The sequence below is a fragment of the Aotus nancymaae genome, unplaced genomic scaffold (genome assembly GCF_030222135.1).
Source record: "Aotus nancymaae isolate 86718 unplaced genomic scaffold, 86718_ANA_hifiasm-v0.15.2.pri h1tg000012l, whole genome shotgun sequence".
NCBI lineage: Eukaryota > Metazoa > Chordata > Mammalia > Primates > Aotidae > Aotus > Aotus nancymaae.
The window spans coordinates 30,119,816-30,140,405 of record NW_026988423.1 but is presented as its reverse complement, the minus strand read 5'-3'; the positions used below and the strand labels follow the sequence as shown (position 1 = coordinate 30,140,405).

General features: G+C 39.7%; 1 protein-coding gene and 1 pseudogene across 5 annotated transcripts in view; both read right to left on the bottom strand.

Annotated features, from left to right (window-relative positions):
- Positions 1-800: 800 nt before the first annotated feature.
- STT3A (STT3 oligosaccharyltransferase complex catalytic subunit A) overlaps positions 801-20,590 on the bottom strand; it is a 33,008-nt gene continuing 13,218 nt past the window's right edge. For 4 of the 5 annotated variants that reach the window (XM_064375542.1, XM_064375540.1, XM_064375543.1 and 1 more), the window contains exons 9-18: positions 18,576-18,756; positions 17,393-17,548; positions 15,155-15,246; positions 14,330-14,485; positions 13,871-14,059; positions 12,848-12,964; positions 12,628-12,730; positions 7,139-7,327; positions 5,579-5,694; positions 801-4,926 (exon numbers count right to left, since the gene is read on the bottom strand). In XM_064375542.1, coding sequence (XP_064231612.1) covers positions 4,888-4,926; positions 5,579-5,694; positions 7,139-7,327; positions 12,628-12,730; positions 12,848-12,964; positions 13,871-14,059; positions 14,330-14,485; positions 15,155-15,246; positions 17,393-17,548; positions 18,576-18,756 — 1,338 coding nt within the window. In that variant the 3' untranslated portion in view covers positions 801-4,887. The remainder of the gene's footprint in view (positions 4,927-5,578; positions 5,695-7,138; positions 7,328-12,627; positions 12,731-12,847; positions 12,965-13,870; positions 14,060-14,329; positions 14,486-15,154; positions 15,247-17,392; positions 17,549-18,575; positions 18,757-20,590) is intronic. The other variant, XR_010342414.1, reaches the window with a different exon arrangement.
- LOC110568360 (prohibitin 1-like) lies at positions 9,096-11,761 on the bottom strand (annotated as a pseudogene).

Sequence of the window (20,590 nt, the reverse complement as noted above, 5' to 3'; positions counted from 1 at the left end):
AGGTAAGAATGGGGCTAAAAGGGATAGGTTTAAAAGACTACATAAAAAGCAAATAGATCCCTGTATCCTTTTCCTTTCTATGTAACCAAGGAACTGTCCCTCCCAAAGCTGGTACAAGATGTAAGAGGATAAATGCATAGTATGTGAACTGGAGATCATTAGGCACAATTAAAAGCTTGGGCACCTTACTGAAAATGGAGGAATTAAGTTTTATCCACTGAAAGTTGAGCCTGTAAAACTTCTTTCCTTCCTCTACAGTTAGTTGATTGCCTGGCTTACATCCTTGAGTAAGAGAATATACAAGCCTCAAGGGAATCTTACCTATGTAAAAGAAAAAAAATCTAAAAATATCAGTATCATGGATTTCCCAATATAACAGCCCAGCCAGATCATGGTAGATTAAAAAACACATTATTAATCCCCATCTACCCCCTACAAACAGACCTTTCAATTAGCTTTTTAGGGTCCCACTTTTTTTTTCTTTTTGAGACAGTCTTGCTGTCACCCAGGTTGGAGTGCAGTGGCATGATCTCTGCTCACTGCAACTTGCGCCTCTTGGGTTCAAGTGATTCTTATGCCTCAGCCTCCCCAGTAGCTGGGATTACAGGTGTGCACCACCATACCCAGCTAATTTTTCTATTTTTAGTAGAGACAGGGTTTTGCCATGTTGGCCTGGCTGGTCTTGAACTCCTGGCCTCAAGTGATCTGCCTGCCTCCGCCTCCCAAAGTGAAGGGATTACAGGTGTGAGCCACTGTACCAAGCCTAGGGTCCCACTCTTAAAGAGGAGCAGACCACCAAGAATTTGAGAAAGTCTTTAATATGAAAGACATCTAAATAAAGGAATAGTCAACAACAAAAAGCCCCAACCCCTCTGGACATTAAAAATATAGAAGAACAGAAGCTATTTTAAATACATTAGAAAATAAAGGTGAGGACATCTCAGAGAAGGAAGAAGATACAAAATAGAAGAGTAAATATAAGACCATTAGGAGATAAATTCACTTATTTGGAAGTCCACCATCCAAATAACTATTTTTCAGGAAAAAAAAGAGGGTTGGGATTTCCATCCTCTTTCCCGTCTTAATATCTTGCATATATAATGCAAGAATATTTTCCAGAACTGAGGAACTTGACTTTCCATACATAAAATTCCAAACTGCCCAGCACAATAGGTGACTCACTCAAGACACAACATTGGGAAAATTTCAAAACATTATGAAGAGAAGATCCTAAGAGGTCTGGCTTGAAGGTGAGAAGGAACGGATACATTAAAAAAAAATTGGAATAGCATTACATTTCTCAACATATGGAAGACAGAAAACAATGGGTCAATGCCTTCCTAGTCCTAAGGAAAAATCATTCCCAATCTAGAATTCTGTCCCCAGTCAACCTATCAATGGAGTATACGACAAGAGATATGAAAGGTTCTCAAGAAATTTATCTCTCACAGACATTTTCTCAGAAAGGCACTTGAAGGTGAGAAATCAGGATAATGTGACAATAAAAAGATACATCAACCCAAGAGGTATGCAGCAAACCTTGAGAGTAAACCAATTCTAACTGAACAGGAAGGTATCTCTAAGAAAATGCTCAAAGTGTCTGAACAAACTAAAAGGAAGTTGGCACAAATGAAGGAGAATCTGGGGACAAATCAGTGATAAGTACAAAAAAGAAATGAAAAACTCCATTAAAAAAGTTATGCAGGAGGCTGGGCACAATGGCTCACGCCTGTAGTCCCAACACTTTGGGAGGCTGAGGTGGGCAGAATGCCTGAGCTCAGGAGTTCACAACCAGCCTAGGCAACACGGTGAACCCCATCTTCACTAAAATACAAAAAAAAAATTAGCCGGGCTTGGCGGTGTGTGCCTGTAGTCTCAGCTACTAGGGAGGCTGAGACAGAAGAACTGCTTGAACCTGGGAGGCGGAGGTTGCAGTGAGCCAAGATGGTGCCACTGCATTCCAGCCTGGGCAACAAAAGCGAGACTTCATCTCAAAAAAAAAATTATGCAGGAAAGTAGTAATAGTAAATAAACTACATGGCCTAGTTGTGAATAGCCATAAGGCAAAATACAGATCTAACCTAAATTTTAACTATAATAGAACTAAATCGAGTAATAGATAAATAGAATCATGACAACAGAAAAATAACTATTAGAACTATAGGCTGGGTGCAGTGGCTCACACCTGTAATCCCAGCACTTTGGGAGGCCAAGGTGGGTGGATCACCTAAGGCCAGGAGTTTTAGACCAGCCTGGCCAACATGGCAAAACCCTATCTCTACTAAAAATACAAAAATTGGCTGGGTGTGGTGGCATACACCTGTAATCCAGATATTCGGGAAGTTGAGGCAGGAGAACTGCTTGAATCTGGGAGGCAGGGGTTGCAGTGAGCCAAGATCATGCCACTGTATCCCAGCCTAGGTGACAGAGCAAGACTCCTGTCTCAAAAAAAAAAAAAAAAAAAAAAGAACTATAATAGATGGCACGAATACATCTGTCCATAGAAGTAATGGGATGGTGAGAAAGCTAACTCTATTGTTTCCATACCACAGATTCTACACGATGCCTAAAATTGAAATACCAAAACATCAAAATAAAGCAAGCTATTTATGATATGAAAGTAATCTGAGAATCAGAGTTTAAAGTAGTTGCCTCTCAGGAGCAGAAAACAGCATTGCTGCCTTTTAGAACTGAGTTTTTGTTGTTGTTTTTTTTTGAGACAGGGTCTCACTCTGTCTCCCAGGCTGGAGTGCATGTGGTCTTGGCTCACTGCAACCACCGCCTCCCAGGCACAAGGAATTTTCCCACCTCAGCCTTTCCAGTAGCTGGGACTAGAGGCATGTGCCACCATGCCCGGCTACCTTTGGTATTTTTTTGTAGAGATGGGATTTTGCCATGTTGCCCAGGCTGGTCTTGAACTCCTGGGCTCAAGTGATCCGCATACTTAAGCCTCCCAAAGTGCTAGGAGTACAGGCATGAGCCACTGCACCTGGCCTAGATTTGAGTTTTTTATATTAAGTACACAATAACATTGAAAATGAAAAGGACACTTTTTAAAAAGATAGCTTCATGTAGCCTAGACAGTAACAAAATTAAGATCCTCAGAGCAACAACTGTAGTGACAAGTTAAAAGGTTACGCTATTTATAGTATAAAGGAAGATCATCAATAATTTCTAACTGGTATTACTCATATTGATAATTCAGAATAACCTCTTCCACTAAGGATGAATTCTTTACATAAGTAATGTATTTACATATAGTAAATAAAATGTTCAATCTAAATCTCACCCACAGTTGAAGAACATGGTATATAAATTGGTTTGGAAGGCTAAGTTTCCTGGCTATACAAATATATAACAGCATATCCTTTAGGAGCACCCTATGACTTATCTGAAAGTTATCTAAATCCTCCTGTTTTCTTAAACGGATAACACTAAACAGTTACCTTTTATTAATGACTTAGGGTTTATAAACATCAGTGATATACATGTCATAGGCTCTTTGTCCTAACATTAAATGTCCTCAAGGACCACTGTGCTTTCCAGTTAAAATCTTTTTAGACAGGGTTTCACTGTCGCTCAGGCTGGAGTACAGTGGCACAATCACAGTTCACTGTAGCCTCGACCTCCCAGGCCCAAGTGATCTTCCCATCTCAGCCTCTCCAGTAGCTGGGACTACAGGTGCAGACCACTACACCTGGCTAATTTTTATTTTTCATAGAAACAGTATCTCCTTATGTTGCCCAGGCTTAAAACTTTTAAAGAAGTTTTTCCTCTCTTTTCTTGCAGGAAGGCTGGCACTGCTCTCTAGGGACCTGTTACTAGCAATGCTTCCCCTTTTAATTTGTATCTTGTTTTGAAAGAGCTTCAAAATTAGGTAATTAAACTTGTTAGCCATATACAATAGCAACACATAGGCTAAGACTAAGGGGAAAAGAAGCTCACCTTTGAATAACCGCAAGAGTTTTTGAGTAAAGAGTCATTTCTTGCATCTGCTTCGGGTTTAAAAAAAAACAAAAACAAAGAAAAAAGGAAGGAAAACTAAAAAAAAAAAAAAAAAAAAAAGAGTCATTCCTGTGTCATGAATAAGTGAGAGTACTGAAAAACTAAATTTCAAATCAATATGTATGATTATATTTAAGCTGATTTAAAAACACCTACATCAAGCTCTATATGTAATGCTGGAAGAGTTTCTTCCTCTCCATTGATAAACCAGTAATTTCAGTTTGTCTGAGTCTTCAAAACTGCTGATTTACAAAGTCAAAAGAGCGTCTAAGGATAAGAGACATTGAGAACAGAGACAAAGTAGCAACAAACCTGCCTTTCTAGCCCAGAAAGGCAATCCTCTAGCACTCTTCTGGTCCCACAAACACTTATTCATTCAATAAAAATTTATTGAGCCATGCTGTTTGCAAGGAATTGTACTAGGTGCTGCAATGCAGACAGTATGACAAAACTGTCTGTAGACGTAGGATCTGAATTGGTCTTTGATATTTTCCTGATATGAGAGAGAATGAAGTCCCTATTTGGCTAATTTAGGGAGCTAAGAGAATGGACAAGGTCTGCTTATGTCCTTCTGGCAGACCAGCATAAGCTTTTTGTTTTCCTCAAATCAGTTCTAAGTCAAAACAGATAAGGCACATTTAAAAAAAAAAAAAACTCCCCCCTTTAATTGACCAAAGTAAAGCCATGACATTTCATTTGGTAACCTGTTCAGAATTATAAAAATCATTTCATTTGGCCCAGCCCATACTGTCCAGGACAAAACTTCCAGACAATTCTAATGCCATCCAGCTTTGTTCTTATAAACTGCATTAAAAAAAAAAATCTTCAACCTCCTAAATGTGATGTGCTCAGTGCGAAGCATATCAGAGCTGGATGTGACATTTATGTCCTTGACAAGCCTCGATTATCCAGGTCCTTTACCTGCAACACAAAGAAGTCAGTTTAATATTTACAATCAGATGAACTTTGGAGAAATTTTCTACTAAAATGGATTCACCCACAGTGGGTAGGATTATGTTGGGATCTGCAGCCTGGTTTGGGGCTGTGAATAAACAAGCACTGATTAGAGACTAGATTCTCTCTGCTTAGCCTTTTGGAATACTTCTGTGAGAAGCAATATTACTGATCTACCCTCCACATTGATCAAGGGTTCTTAATCTTTTCTTATATGACAGATATACTCCTATGTGGTTCAGTGTGACTCTACATACCATAAGTTCTTCAGAGGGAGAAGAAAATATAGTTAAAAAATATAAATATGTGAACTTTTGCTCTATTTCCTGTACTCCCCCCACCTGTGAGTCTCATAATCACAGAAACATGGTTGAGTCAAGCCCCAGCTGCAAAAATATCACTGCAACAACTGCCAACATCACGGCAGACTGGGATCATCTACTCTCCCCGAACAACCTAAAATAAAAAGTAAAATTTTGAGTAGGTTTGCAAGCTACTTTTCAAACACAGATGTCTTGAGAAGTTTCCCTATTTGAGAAATATGTGGCCCATTTTATAAGCACTGAAACCAATCTGCAAAAATGAAAGTTGCTTTCTGAGACATACAGCATCTGCTTACCTTGTATATCCTGACCAGCCAATGTTCTGTGGTATACGCTTCCTCCAAGACATCAAGCTCAAAGTCTTTATTCCCAATCTCAGCATTTCGGACACGGTCAAAGCCTGGAGGACGCTCTAGAGAGAGATGAAAAAGAACACACTTCTTTCTACAGTGCTGATTTCCTAGAGAGACAGTATATGGATTCAGTACACCATCTACTGACTGAGTGATTATTCCTCAGCCTGCATTTTGGTGAGAGTAGAGCCTGCAAAAAAGGGCATCAAGTAGTAAGGGCAAATCAAGTGTTATCCTAAGTTCTATGCAAGATTATGCTTGGCAGTCAATGTCTTATCTCTGCTAAGACAGACATAAGGAGCTGACTTCCAAGGCCCTCTGTTCCTGAGGATTGTCATTCAGAGCCTCTAACACACTAGCAACGCTTGCATGGATCAGAGAAAAAAACCTACTAGAAACCAAAGACCTGCATTCATGTTACAAATTCTCCCTAGTACAGAACCAAGAAATTGAAGTCAGGAGAGGCTTAACCTAATAAAATAACTCTCAATATCGTCATCTGAAGATATGAAAAGTCACTTTCTCACCCTTTTGTTCCTTTCTTCACTATAATACCCTTAAGGACAAAAGTAATGGTCAAAAGCACAGAATCTGGAGCCAGTCCTCGTCAGTTTGAATCCTGACTCTGCCATTAGTTATGTGACAGTGGCAGTTAAATAACCTATTTGTACCTCAATTTCCTCATATATAAACTAACAGGCCAGGTATGGTGGCTCACACCTGTAATCCCAGCACTTTGGGAGCATGAGGTGGGTGGATCACTTGCAATCAGGAGTTTGAGACTAGCCTGGCCAACATGATGAAACCCTATCTCTACCAAAAATACCAAAAAAAAAAAAAAAAAAAAAAAAAAATTAGCTGGGGTTGGCAGAGCACACCTGTAATTCCAGCTACTCAGGGGGCTGAGACAGGAGAATCACTTGAACCTGGGAGATGGAGGCTGCAGTGAGCCGAGATTGCACCACTGCACTCCAGCCTGGGCAACAGTGAGACTTCATCTCAAAAAAAAAGAAAAAAAGGAAAAAAAATAACAATAGCTGGGTGCAGTAACTCATGTCTGTAATTCCAGTACTTTGAGAGGCCAAGACAAGAGGACTGCTTGAGCTCAGGAGTTCCAGACCAGCCTGGGCAACACAGTGAGACCTCATCTCTACAAAAAGTTTAAACACAGCCAGGCATTGTGGTATGCACCTTAGTTCCAGCTACTCAGGAGGCTGATGCAGGAGGACTGCTTGAGCCCTGGAAATCAAGGCTGCATTTAGCCATGATTACACCACTGCACTCCAGCCTGGGTGTCAGAGCAAAAACCCTGTCTCAAAAAAATATACAAACAATAAAATTAAAGATAATATGACAATAATATCATCATCTGCCTTTTAGATTGCTGTGAGGATTAAATGAGTTAACAGATATAAAGCACTTACTAGTGCTTGGTATATGGAAAATACTGTGTATTAGTAATCACTGTTATTACTATTGTTATTAATACTATGAATCACTCACTGGCTTCTGTGTAGACCTGTCCAAAGCGGTAATAACACATCTTGTACATGAGGCAGTTGAGCAGCACTGGAGAACCTTCACGGTCTACACGGAACTCCCCAGTTGGAGTATAGTAGTCATTCTCCTTGATATGTTTGCCTGTATCTGTGCTCCCTCCAATCCGGACCATCCAAAGAAACTTGTTGATATCTAGGGGAAAAAAAAAAACTGCTGCATCACAAAGGTTGCTGGAATTAAAGCAGGTTAGTAATTCTAAGAAAATTCCTCAACATTTTTTTAATGGGGATTGATATCATTTAACTCTAATTTGTAAAAATAGCGAGGACAACATATAGGCAAAGCATTTTTCCTCAAAATGTACAACCTTTCTTAAAAATTATTACATTCCTGAAATCCTATGCTACTAGTCCAGACTTAAGCCACAATTGAAATTGGTCCTATAGTTTAGCTGGGCTAAGCTATCAAATATAGTAGCAATTAGCTACATGTAGCTGCTGAGAGGCTGAAATGTGGCTAGTCCAAGATGTACTATAAGTATAAAATTCACACTAGGTAAGTATGAAATACAAACTAGATTTTGAAATCTTAGTTAAAAAAACTCCCAAACACAAAAGTCATATACTGGTTACATGTTAAATAATAATGTTTTGATATGATTATTCAGTTAAATAAAATTATTAAAATTACTTTCACCTGTTTCTTTACACTTATTTTGATGTGATTAATATAAAGCTTAAAATGATAATGTGGTTCCCATTATATTCTATTAGACAGTGGGCAGGACTGATCTAAAGAGTAGCAGCTTTACCAAAAAGGTAGATAAGACATGAGTGTGCTTCTGTTTGACCAACAGTTGCAAAGTTATAGGCCTCCAAAGCATGTATATGGGAAGTTAACATTTCTGTGTCAAACACACTCCCATGCTTGATAAATACTGACACTACTATCAACTCATGATATCTCTTACATCATTCCCTGTATTGCTTCCATAGGCTTTAGGGAAATCAACTGCTACATGTTTCACTGGATGGTTAGTATTAAAAATATTTCTAATCCATTAAAAAAAAAAAAGATTTCTATTGCAGTACTGCAAAGAGTTCCAGGAGATATTGCAGTGGTTAGGAACAGACTCTGGATCCAAACTGCCTGAGTTTGAATTCCAGCACTACCAATTCTAGCCAGGTGACCTTGAGCAAGTTATTTAACCTCTCTGTGCTTCAGTTTCCTTATCTGTCAAATTAGAAAAATAAGAGTATCTACAACAATAGGGCTGCTATTATGAGTAACGACATGTGAAGCATTTAATAAGTTGTTTGTCACACGGTAAAAATCCAATGAAAAATATTACTATCTTCGGGCAGTGTCTGCATTCTTATCTTGATCTTACAAATGGAAAAACTGAGGCACAGAGACTTGCCTAGATCACAGGGCCACAAACAGGAGCAAAGACAAAACCCCAGAACATCAGCTCAGTTATCATAGAGCACTAGTATTGTAGCTGCCCAGGAGGTATGGCTGAAGCATAAAACCCACAAGCTTTATGAATTGAAGACTGAAAATAACAGGAATGACTGGGTATGGTGGCTCATGCCTGTAATCCTAGCACTTTGGGACACTGAGGTAGGAGAATCGCTTGAGCACAGGAGTTCGAGACCAGCCTGGGCAACGTGGTGAAGTCTAATCTCTTCAAAACTTAGCCGGGCATGGTGATGTGAGCCTATAGTACCAGCTACTCAGGAGGCTGAGGTGGGAAGATCACTTGAACAGGGGAAGAATAGGCTGCAGTGAGCAGAGATCATGCCACTGAACTCCAGCCTAGGTGACAAAGTGAAATCCTGTCTCAAAAATAATAATGATGATGATGATGATGATGATGATGATGACAGGAACTGCATGGACAGCTTGTTGTTCAAAAGATACGGTTGTCTACAAAAAAAGAAGTTGGGCCAGGCTCAACTTTTTAAATTTTTATTATACAATACCTCTCAAATGTTACAGAACTCCTCCTATTAGTAAAGCCCAATTAATAATATGACCTTGATAAATAAATTAGGTGTAATAAATTAATCAATATGGTTGGCCTTCCACATCTGTGGGTTTGACATCCGTAAATTCAACAAACCTCAAATCAAAAATGTTCACAAAACAAAAAACCAGATGACTGCATCTGTAACATAGATGGATACTTTTTTTCTTGTCATTATTCCCTAAACAATACAGTATTAACAACTATTTACCTAGTATTAGGGATTAGCATTACAATCTAGAGATGATTTAAAGTATACAAGAGAATGTATGTATATTATATACAAATACTACACCATTTTATAAGGGACTTGAGCATCCACAAATTTTGGTATCCTGATGGGAAGTGGGGGGGATGTCCTGGAAATAATCCATGGATACAGAGGGACAACTACACTATCTTCTTCTATGATTTTCACATATATGTTTTCATTGTTTTTTTTTTTTTTGAGATGGGAGGCTCACTCTGTCACCCAGGCTGGAGTGCAGTGGCATAATCTAGGCTCACTGAAACCTCGGCTGCCCAGGTTCAAGTGATTCTCCAGCCTTAGCCGCCCAAGTAGCTGGGATTACAGGCATGTGTCACCACATGTGGAGAATTTTTCTATTTTTTTTTAGTAGAGACGGGGTTTCACCATGTTGGCCAGGCTAGTCTCGAACTCCTGACCTCAAGTGATCCACCCACCTTGGCTTCCCCAAGTGCTGGGATTACAGGTGTGAGCCACCACACCCAGCCTCTGCATTGTTGTTTAATGGTTATCTTATTACCTTCTTTTTTTTTTTTTTCCTGAAGTGATTTTACCTTTATTTCCTTCACTTTAAGCCAATCATGAAATTTCAGTGATTTCTGGGGTGGGGACAGAAGGAAGGCGGTGTCAAAAATCACTGGGGATGTGACCCAGTTGGCCTGTGGAGGTACAGGTAGGATGGGCCCTCACTGAGGCAGCTGGAGGAGCATGGACTGCCCCGTCGGTAGGTAGGTGATGTTCTGAGAGTCTGAGAGCTGGTATACGATGTCCTCTGCAGCTTCTAGCTTGCGCAGCTCTATCAGGCTGTCCCCTGTGGTGGCCAGTGAGTTGGCAATAGCTTAGCTACCTTGGAGTCGCCCTCAGCAGAGATGATAGCTGCCTTTTTCAGCTGCTCAGCCTTTTCCACCATGAATCTGGCCCTCTCTGCTTCCTGCTGAGCCACCTGTTTGGCTTCCACCACTTCTGTGAACTCCTTCCCAAAGTTCAGATGTGTCAAGGACACGTCGTCCAGGACGAGCCCAAAGGTGGCTGCTCGCTCTGCAAGGTTGTCGCTCACCTGCCTGGTCATGGCAGCTCTCTCTGGGTGATTAGTTCTCCGGCATCAAAGTGAGCCACACTGACTTGAGGATCTTGGTCGTGATGGACGGCAGCATAGGCTCACCATAGTCCTCTCTGATGCTGGTGAAGATGCGAGGAAGCCGGCTAGCAATGGGCCCAAAGAGGATGCGCAGTGTGGCCGAGAACAGCAGTCGAAGATAATTGATTTCTGTACCCACAGGATGAGAAAGTGAGTCCCTTCCCCTACCACAATGTCCTGTACTCCACAGAATCGGTCAAAGATGACAGCTCTGTGCCCAGCATCCACATTATGTAAGGCAGAGTTCACCACGCCTCCTGCAACAGCTAAGGCCAGGCTAAACTTGCCAATGGACTCAAAAGCTTTGGCAGCCATGTTTTCTTCTGCTGGACCCTCTCATACCTGCTTCTATTCTGACCTCCACATGAATTCACGATCTTCTTTAAAAAACAAAAAGTCTAACTCATATATCCCCTCCCACCAGGATATCAAAATTCACAAACGCTCAAGTCCCTTATTTGTATATAACCTATGCACATCTGTCCATATACTTTAAATCATCCCTAGATCACCTATAGTACCTAATACGGTATAAATGCTATGTAAATAGTTGTTATACTGTATTTTTCATTTATATCATTTTTATTGTTGTATTATGATTTTTTTTCACAAATATTTTCCATTTGTGGTTGGTTGAACCCACAGATGCAGAACCCACAGATAAGGAGGGGAAACTGTATACAGAGTATTTAGAAATATGTGCTAGAAGTACTAGAAGAAGTAGCTGCAGGAATAATTGTTTCTGTGTCTGATATTAAGGGGGCTTAGATTTGGGGGCAGTGAACTATCATTTTTATTATAAACCTTCAGAACTGTTTAACTTTTTTCTTTTTGAGACAGAGTCTCACTCTGTTGCCCAGATTGGAGTGCAATGGTGCAATTGTAGCTCATTGCAAACTCTGCCTCCCGGGTTCAAGTGATTCTCTCCTGCCTCGGCCTCCTGAGTAGCTAGGACTACAGGCATATGCCACCACACCTGGCTAATTTTTGTAAGGACAAGATTTCACTATGTTGCCCAGGCTGGTCACGAACTCATGACCTGAAGTGATCTGCCCACCTCAGCCTCCCAAAGTGCTGGGATTACAGGCCACGAGCCACACCCAGCTGTGAACTGTTTAACTTTTTAAAGTATAAATAGGCATTACATTAATTTTTAAGTCAGAGAACTATATTTGGAGGTTTCTTCCAAAAATCTTTGTGCCAGGCTGGGCGCAGTGGCTCACGCCTGTAATCCCAGCACTTTGGGAGGCTGAGGTGGGTGGATCATGTGGTCAGGAGTTCGAGACCAGCCTGGCCAAGATGTTGAAACCCCGTCTCTACTAAAAATACAAAAATTAGCTGGGCGCGATGGCATGCACCTGTAATCTCAGCTACTCAGGAGGCTGAGGCAAGAGAACTGCTTGAACCTGGGAGGTGGAGGTTGCAGTGAGCCGAGATCACACCATTGCACTCGAGCCTGGATGACAGAGTGAGACTCCGCCTCAAAATAAATAAATAAATAAAAGTCTTTGTGCCAATAATCATAAGGCACATGGTAACCTCCATTTTATGCATACTTTTATTTATATACATTGTATGTATATATTTGCATACTTATGTCTATATTACATATAGACATATGTAAATATATACATAAAATATGTAATATATATTTTATATATATAAACATATATTTCAAATGTTCTCTCTTTTTACACGCTCTTTTCAGGCCATATAAAACATTTCTAAGCTGGCCAATGATTATATGGCTTAAACCCACTAAAAAAATGCTAATTCTTAAGTCCATTGTCATAAGCCTTATGTTCAGCTTGGTTTTACTACTGGTTGTGGAACTACTTCTATGCCTTACACAATCACATAGCATGCTGTACCTACATAGGAATTGTTTACATTTATGTCCTACTTGTTGCAAAAAGAAAAAAATCAAAATACCAAAACCTCAAGCTGCAAATACTTAGGAACTTCCACGTAAGAAAAATATCTTGGTAAAATATCAGTAAAGTACAGACAACTAGGAGATTCCTCTAATTTTCTTAGAATCTATGTCCTGCAGCTAAAAATAGAATCAAGTATATTACCATCAGAGGAATACCCAGTGAGGCCTCCAAAAATGACCAGCACATAGCTGACATCGAGCTCCCTCATGATCTCATAGGCTTTTTCCTCTGTGGATGCCATTGCCTGGAAAAACAAATGTACAATTTTCAGAGCACAATACCAAGTTATATGATCCCCTCATGCAGACATATTTCCCACTAGACCTTGCACACCAAACACTCAAAGATCCCTTTATCTTACCTGCCCTACTCGAGAAATGTGGGTATTATTCCATGTGTTATTGTCTACTAAAATTGTTCGGTTTGCCATAGCTGTAATCTGATAGCCATAATCCCACCAGGACATGACCTTTGCATCCTGAAAGTAGAATGGGAAATGGAAATAATAAGTTTCTCACTGTCTCTAAAAATCAAATGCAATAGAAAAGGCATCTTTGATCTAACAGAAGTGACGCCTGGCTAACTAATCTATTTCTTCACAGAGTAATGCAGGTCTAACCAGAAAATAAATTCTGGCACCTGGTCTTCCATTTATATACAATCATAAAATCTCAGCACAAATAACAAAGCAACATTCCCAATACTTCATCCCAGATCATTTTATACAAACAAACGTAAGGAGTGGGAGGTGTGGGAGACTGTGCAATATAGCCACATCAACAGCCTAGTGTCATTTGACAATTTTCTTAAATAACCTTTAACTGAATCACGAAATACAGTTATTATTATAGAGTGGAAACTCAAATCACAGGATATGATGGACAAGAATTAAGAGACTCTTAAAAGTTTTGATTCCTAACAAATTGTCTTAGAAATGCTATTCCTAATAGTTATTGTAAAGGAAATCACTTCAGATTCTCAAAAGGTATAATTATAATATTAAAAGCAGTTTTCATAAGGTGATCATTTTACACAAGATTTATATTTTTCTTCTTGCCTCAGTTTTCTGATTTTTCTAAAGTGAACATGTATTATTTATCTATAACTTTTTTCTTCTTTTATAACTGGGATGTTCTACCTCATTTAAAAATCATCATATCAATAAAAGTATCCACACAATGTCTAGATAATTACTAGTAAGAGTAACTATAAAAGATCCCTGAATTAAATGGAGGTTCACTTTAAGGCTCATTTAAGACTAGAGTTGCAAAGTTCCAATTTCACCAAGCTTTCCACCCATTTAAAAGCTGTATCATTCACTATAACATCAAATGTCTCCCCCTTTGCCCCTAACCCGCAATTCCCATTCCTCCCAAATCTTTACCTCTGGAGTATTGTGACGAAGCCAGTAATATGCTTCTCGGAAGTCATCAAAGATGATCCTACTGCCATCCCCACCACGGGCAGACAGCACAATGGATGGAGAAGAGTAGGCCTCACTGGTCACCCAGGTTGAATGAAAGGTGTAGGTGATGAGAAAGAAAGCCATGACCAGTATCATTCCACTTGCCACCTAAAAAGGGAAAAAGAATTAATTGTGTAGTTAACCAAACTAAATTTACACAACACAGGACAACTTCTTAGACACATTTAATAATACAGATAAGATTGATCAAAACAAGTCAGAGGCTGTATGAGTTAATTCTGACCACCTATGACAGTGCTCTACTTTACTCCCCTGCCCCAACACACACACACACACATACATACACACACACACACACACACACACACACACACACACAGTTGCCCAAATCTATTCTTAGCATCGCTTAATTCTCACTTCATTCTTAATAGGGTAGGTAGAGTCCTGTTGCTTCTTGCTCTTCTTGTCTGGACGACTTATGTCCAGATTCTTCATGTACGTGGACAGCACCTGGGAGACTCCAATGCCAGAAAGAATGCACATAACAGGTGCCAACACTAGCATTAGACGCACCTAACAGACAGGAAGCATGATTAGTCTAATCAATGTTCATCACATTACAAATTTCAGCCTATTAGCAGATCAAGACATTACTTTAGGAGTTTTCGTCAAACATGACTTCCATTAAAAGTGAAAGAGAAAATACTTAAAACAGTTACAGTAGAAGTATATATTTCTTAAACTGTTTAAATTACATGCATATACATATGTATGTGTGTCTTGAACAATATGATATAAAGTTTATTTCGTAACTGTGGTTTGAGACCAAAAAAGTATGAGAAACACTGTTTTACTGTAATATATTAAATCCTTCCTCCTCTCTTTTGACAATCGAGCACTGGGTAATACTCCCATGCCTTCAAGAAAAAAATATCACCTCCCGTTTTAAGACACCCAGGGGCAAGTTTTCCAAAAGGGCCTATTTCCCAACAAAGTGCAAAAGTGCTTTTGTAATACAAAGTTATAAATCCAAGAAAGTTGGACCCCACAACCAGAATGTATGAGTGTCTCATACATTCTGGGAAGGATCAACAACAGCAAACAGCTTTACAACTCAGTCCCTCAAATGCTCGGAGAGAAGCATGAGCACAATCATCAGTACTTTCTGAATTCTGCCAGGCAGATAAAAAAGCACCTCAAAAGTACAGTGAAAAAGTCTGCCAGACTGAGGGTATTCCTCACCATTACAGCTGAAAAGTACATGCTGGTCACACCATACATGATGATAAAAATCCGGGCATCAGACAGGTTGCTAAAGCAGTAATAGAGGCCAACTACAAAAGAGGGAAGGAGAAATAAGCAGCTGAGTCCTGTAGGTCGAAACCTACAAGGGAAAGTATCTTCATTATATAACTGGATGATTCCACACATTTAACCCAGCAATTCCACTTCCAGGAATTTACCCTAAAAAAACAATCATAGAAACATGCAAAAATGTTTACTATAGCGAACTTTAAAGTAGCAAAAAAATCAGAAACAATCAATAACAAGGAGCTAATTATAGTTCATTTATTTATTTATTTATTTTTGAGACAGGGTCTTGCTTTGTCGCCAGGCGCCAGGCTGGAGTCCAATGGCGCGATCTTGGCTCACTGCAACCTCCGCCTCCTGAGTTCAAGCAATTCTCCTGCCTCAGCCTCCCAAGTAGCTGGGACTACAGGCATGTGCCACCATGCCCAGCTAATTTTTATATTTTAGTAGAGACAGGGTTTCACCATGTTGGCCAGGATGGTCTCGATCTCTTGACCCCGTGATCCACCTGCCTCGGCCTCCCAACGTGCTGGGATTACAGGCGTGAGCCACTGCACCCTGCCTAATTATAGTGTATTTATAAAATGGAATACATCAATTAAAATATTGCCACATGAGATTATGGACCATTTGCCTTCTTACACATCTCTGTACTTAAAAAAAAAATAAGTGATATATTTTAAGTATTTCTATAAAATAATACTAAATAGCAGAAATTTAATTCTTTATGAAGTAAAAAAAAAACAAGGAAAAAAACTATGATCTCATTCTTATTCAATAAATAATGATAAATATACATCAAAATGTTAACAGTGGCTAGAGATGGGTAGTGAGAACTCCAGAATATTTACCTGTTTTGAGATGGGGTCTTGTTGTATAACCAAGGTTGGTCTCAAACTCCCAGGCTCAAGTAATCCTTCTACCCAAGACTTCCAAGTAGCTGGGACTACAGGTGCACACTACCATGCCCAGCTTATTTATCTTACATATGTGTGTGTGTGTGTGCGCGCGTGCATGTGTATGCATACGCACGTTATGTGTGTTTTTTTTTTTTAAGTAGAGACAGGGGTTTCACTATATTGCCCAGACTGATCTTGAACTCCTAGCCTCAAGCAATCCTCCCACCTCAGCCTCCCAAAGTACTGGGATTACTGATGTGAGCTACAACTCCAGGCCTGTTTTAATTTTTTTAGACTTGGGTCTCACTATGTTGCCCAGGATGATCTCAAATTCCTGACCTCAAGCAATCTTCCTACCTCAGCCTCCTAAGTGGCTAGAATTATAGGCATGAGCCACTGTACCGGCATCTTTTTCTTTTTTACTCATTTATATGTATTTTTACAATACACAAATTGCTTTTAAAATAAGAGAAAAGTAAAAGTTGACCAGGTGCAGTGGCTCACACCTGTAATCCCAGCACTATGGGAGGCCAAGGTGAGCAGATGGCTTGAGCCCACAAGTTTGAGACCAGCCTGGGCAACGTGGTGAAATCCCATCTCTACAAACAAACAAACAAACAAACAAAAAAACAAAAATTAGCTGGGCATGGTGGCATGCACCTGTAGTCACAGCTACTCAGGAGGGTGAGGTGGAAGGATGGCTTGAGCCCCAGAGGTAGAGGCTGCAGTAAGCGAAGATTGTACCACTGCCCTCCAGCCTAGGCAATAGAGCAAGACTCTACCTCAAAAAAAAAAAAAAAGTAAAAGTTATTTTTTAAGAGAAAAAGACCACTGGTAAATTCTGAAACACATCTGGATTGGCCAGAAGATAGGAGATTGATGAGGCTTTACAATTAGCAGTACTCATTATGGGACTTCAATACTGCCAAGAGGAGAAACAGGGATAAAGGGCTGCCCTTTACCCCTGATTTGGAGCATGACAGAAATACTCCAAAAAAAGAGAAATAAAGAAAAAAACTTGAGTAAAAATTACGGTTAAAATTTAACTCATAACACAAATGGCATAGGCTTTGAACTTGCCAATATCTACAACTATTGAACTTCTGTTACTCTACAGCTTCATATATGAGAAAATTTGCTTAAACATCCTCTGTATTACAAAACATAAACAGGCAAAGAAAAACAAAACATGAATGAAGGTAGCTTACAAATCTGGAATCAAATGGTAATTCTTACGAACAAGGCCATTTCAGAACACAAGGCCACATACCTGGAAACATGAAGACGAGGAGCTGCAGGTCAAAATAGTATGAGGACCAGGTTGTGGGCTGATGCTCAGACACAGAAGCAATGATGGGGATATTGTTCTTAGCATAAGAAGGATCCAGCAGTGAGTAGAAACGCCCCGTCCAGGGAGATATTTTTCCTGGCAGCAAAGAGGCAATAAACATTCCACACATACTCTTCAAACAAACATCTGATACTAATCAAAACTTCCCATTTTAATAAGATTCTCAGTGACAGAGAAGGATTAGGTTTTTGCTTAAATATTTAGAGAGTTTCACTCCTTCCTTTCTTCCAAACCTGAGAGTACTTTTGTCAGCACTGGCAACAGAATAAAGCCAGGCTGTGTATAAACTTGGAGAGAAGAATAGAGGCAGAAATGCTACCTGAAAGGGTTTTAGGCCAAATTTGGTCAAACCAAGGCCAATTCTAGAGACTAAATCAACTATATCCTCAGGTCCTGCTCTGAGTTAATCAACAGACAGACTTGAGCAAAATCAAATTAATCTCTGAGAAATAAAAGTAGGGAAAATAGAGAAGGAAAATGCGGCCTTCCAACCAACTAAACAGCCATGATTTAGTTTCCACGGGATTAGATGAGTGCCACCTTAGAGAGTACGGTAAACAATATAATGACTTCTCCCACCCAACCAATAGGAAAGAAAAAAAAGAAAGGAAAAGGAGAAAGATTTGCAAGCTAAGATCTAGTTCTTTCACCAAGTGTGACTAAGAGCGGCTCCAACAAGACATTCTCTTCTATGCTGAATCCAAACACTGGGCTGAAAAGTAGACTGAATGTAAAAATGTAGGACTATATATGCTTCGAATGAAAATAGAAATAAGAAAAGAAGAATCCTTTGTGGTAAACAAAATACCATCTTTTGGAGTTTATTCTATGTCTGTACCCAAATGTATTTAATAGTAAAAGCTGTGAGCCTGGCTGGGCACAGTGGCTCACTCCTGTAATCCTAGCACTTTGGGAGGCCAAGGTGGGCAAATCATCTGAGGTCAGGAATTCGAGACCAGTCTGACCAACATGGAGAAACCCTGTCTCTACTAAAAATACAAAATTAGCCAGGCATGGGCTGAGATTGTGCCATTGCACTCCAGCCTGGGCAACAAGAGCGAAACTCCATCTCAAAAAGAAAAAACCTGTGAGCCTTCCCTACCTGTAAGCATGAGGAGAGCTCCCACAGTGAGAAGGACAAAGCCTACGAGAGAGATGACGCTCCGGAAAAGAACTTCAAATTGTTGTGGATTCAACTTGCTGCGCAGGTAATCCACAAAGGCATGGATCTGGCAGAGACCAAAGACCCCAAAGGCTGCCATGTGCTCTGATGAAAGGACAGGCTGTAGGTAAAAGGATATGCATGTTAATATTTAAAAAAAAAAAAAAAAGAGTAAGTCCAGCCCAGGCCTGCATTATCCTTATCTAGTTCAAACCAAATGAGTTCTGAGGCCCCAAAGGAACCAGGGCAAATCTAGGGAAGGGTTTAATTCAACCAGCCATATTTTCTAAAGTATTTGGAGCCCCCTAAAGCATAAGATACACTATCATTATCACATCTCTGGCTTTTGTTCAGGTTATTTCCTCAGCGTAGACTGTAATTTTCCCCAAATTCCCATCCACTAAAATTCTCATCATTCAAGGTTCAACTCAAATATCATCTCTTCCATAATCTGCCAAACTGAAATCAATCACTCCTATGTTCTATATCGCATTAGTATCTTCTAGCACTTAATCATTCTTTGCCTTACAGCAGTGATTCTCAAACGCTAGTGGACATTATAGTAACTAATGGGGTAGGAGTGTTAAAATGCAAATTGCTGAGCCCCACCTCCAGAGTTTCTGATTCAGTAGGTCTGTGTTGGGGTTCTAGAATTTGCATTTATTTCTAACAAGTTCCTAAATGCTGCTGTTGATAATGATACAAGAACCACACTCCCAGAACTGTAGCCTATCGAATGTAGACAGCTGCCCGTATTTATTTCCCCACAAGAAGACCAAGACTTCCTTAAAAACCATGATCATATTTTTATTCTTTTTACATTTTCAAGTGATTAGCAAACTGCATATACAATTGCTTTTCAACTTATGATTGGGTTACATCTCAATAAACCCACTGTAAGTTGAAAATACCCTAAGTAGAAAATGCATTTAATATGCCTAGCCTAAGGAACACCGTAGCTTAGCATAGAGTATCTTAAACATGCTGAGAACATTTAACATTAGCCTACAGTTGGGTAAAATCATCTGATACAAAGCCTATTTTACAATAAGTATTGACTATCTCATGTAATATTGACTACTGTGCTGAAAGTGAAAAACAGAACGGTTATGTATGTACTGGAAGTACAGTTTCTATTGAATGTGTATCACTTTCACACCATTCTAAAGCCAAAAAATCCTAAGTCAACACTTCATAAGTTGGGGCAACCTGCAGTAGGTGATCAGTAAAGAAATACTTGTGGGTTGGGCATGGTGGCTCATGCCTGTAATCCCAGCACTTTGGGAGGTCGAGGCAGGCGGATCACCTGAAGTTGGGAGTTCAAGACCAGCCTGACCAACATAAAGAAACCCTGTCTCTACTAAAAATACAAAAAATTAGCTGGCATAGTGGCGCATGCCTGTAGTCCCAGCTACTCGGGAGGTTGAGGCAGGAGAATCACTTGAACCAGGAGGCGGAGGTTGTGGTGACCCAAGATCACGCCATTGCACTCCAGCCTGGGAAACAAGAGCAAAACTCCCTCTCAAAAAAAAAAAGAAAAAGAAAAAAGAAATACTTGTTGACCTCTAAATAAGGTTTGTACTTTCATGATAATTTCACAAGAAAAATCAAACACACCACATTATTCTCTAACTCTTGTCTGTTAACCCTATGTAGCAATGTTAATAAAGGTTTGTGCTTTACTTCCTGAAGGACTTACAATTAGATGCCATTAAGATCAGGATCCTCTGCTACTACACGGGGCCATCTACATTAAAAGGACTGGAAACTTTAACTTTGATCACTCATCTAAACTTAACTAAATATTCCTCCCCTTCCCACAAACTTAAAGCCAAAAGAACTATGAAATTCAAACTGCAAGGAGCAAATACTAACACACTCCAGGACACAAACTTTAATGACCAATAATTCTGTTTCTTCAATTAACACAAGTAGTTCAGTATAAAAGCTGTGAA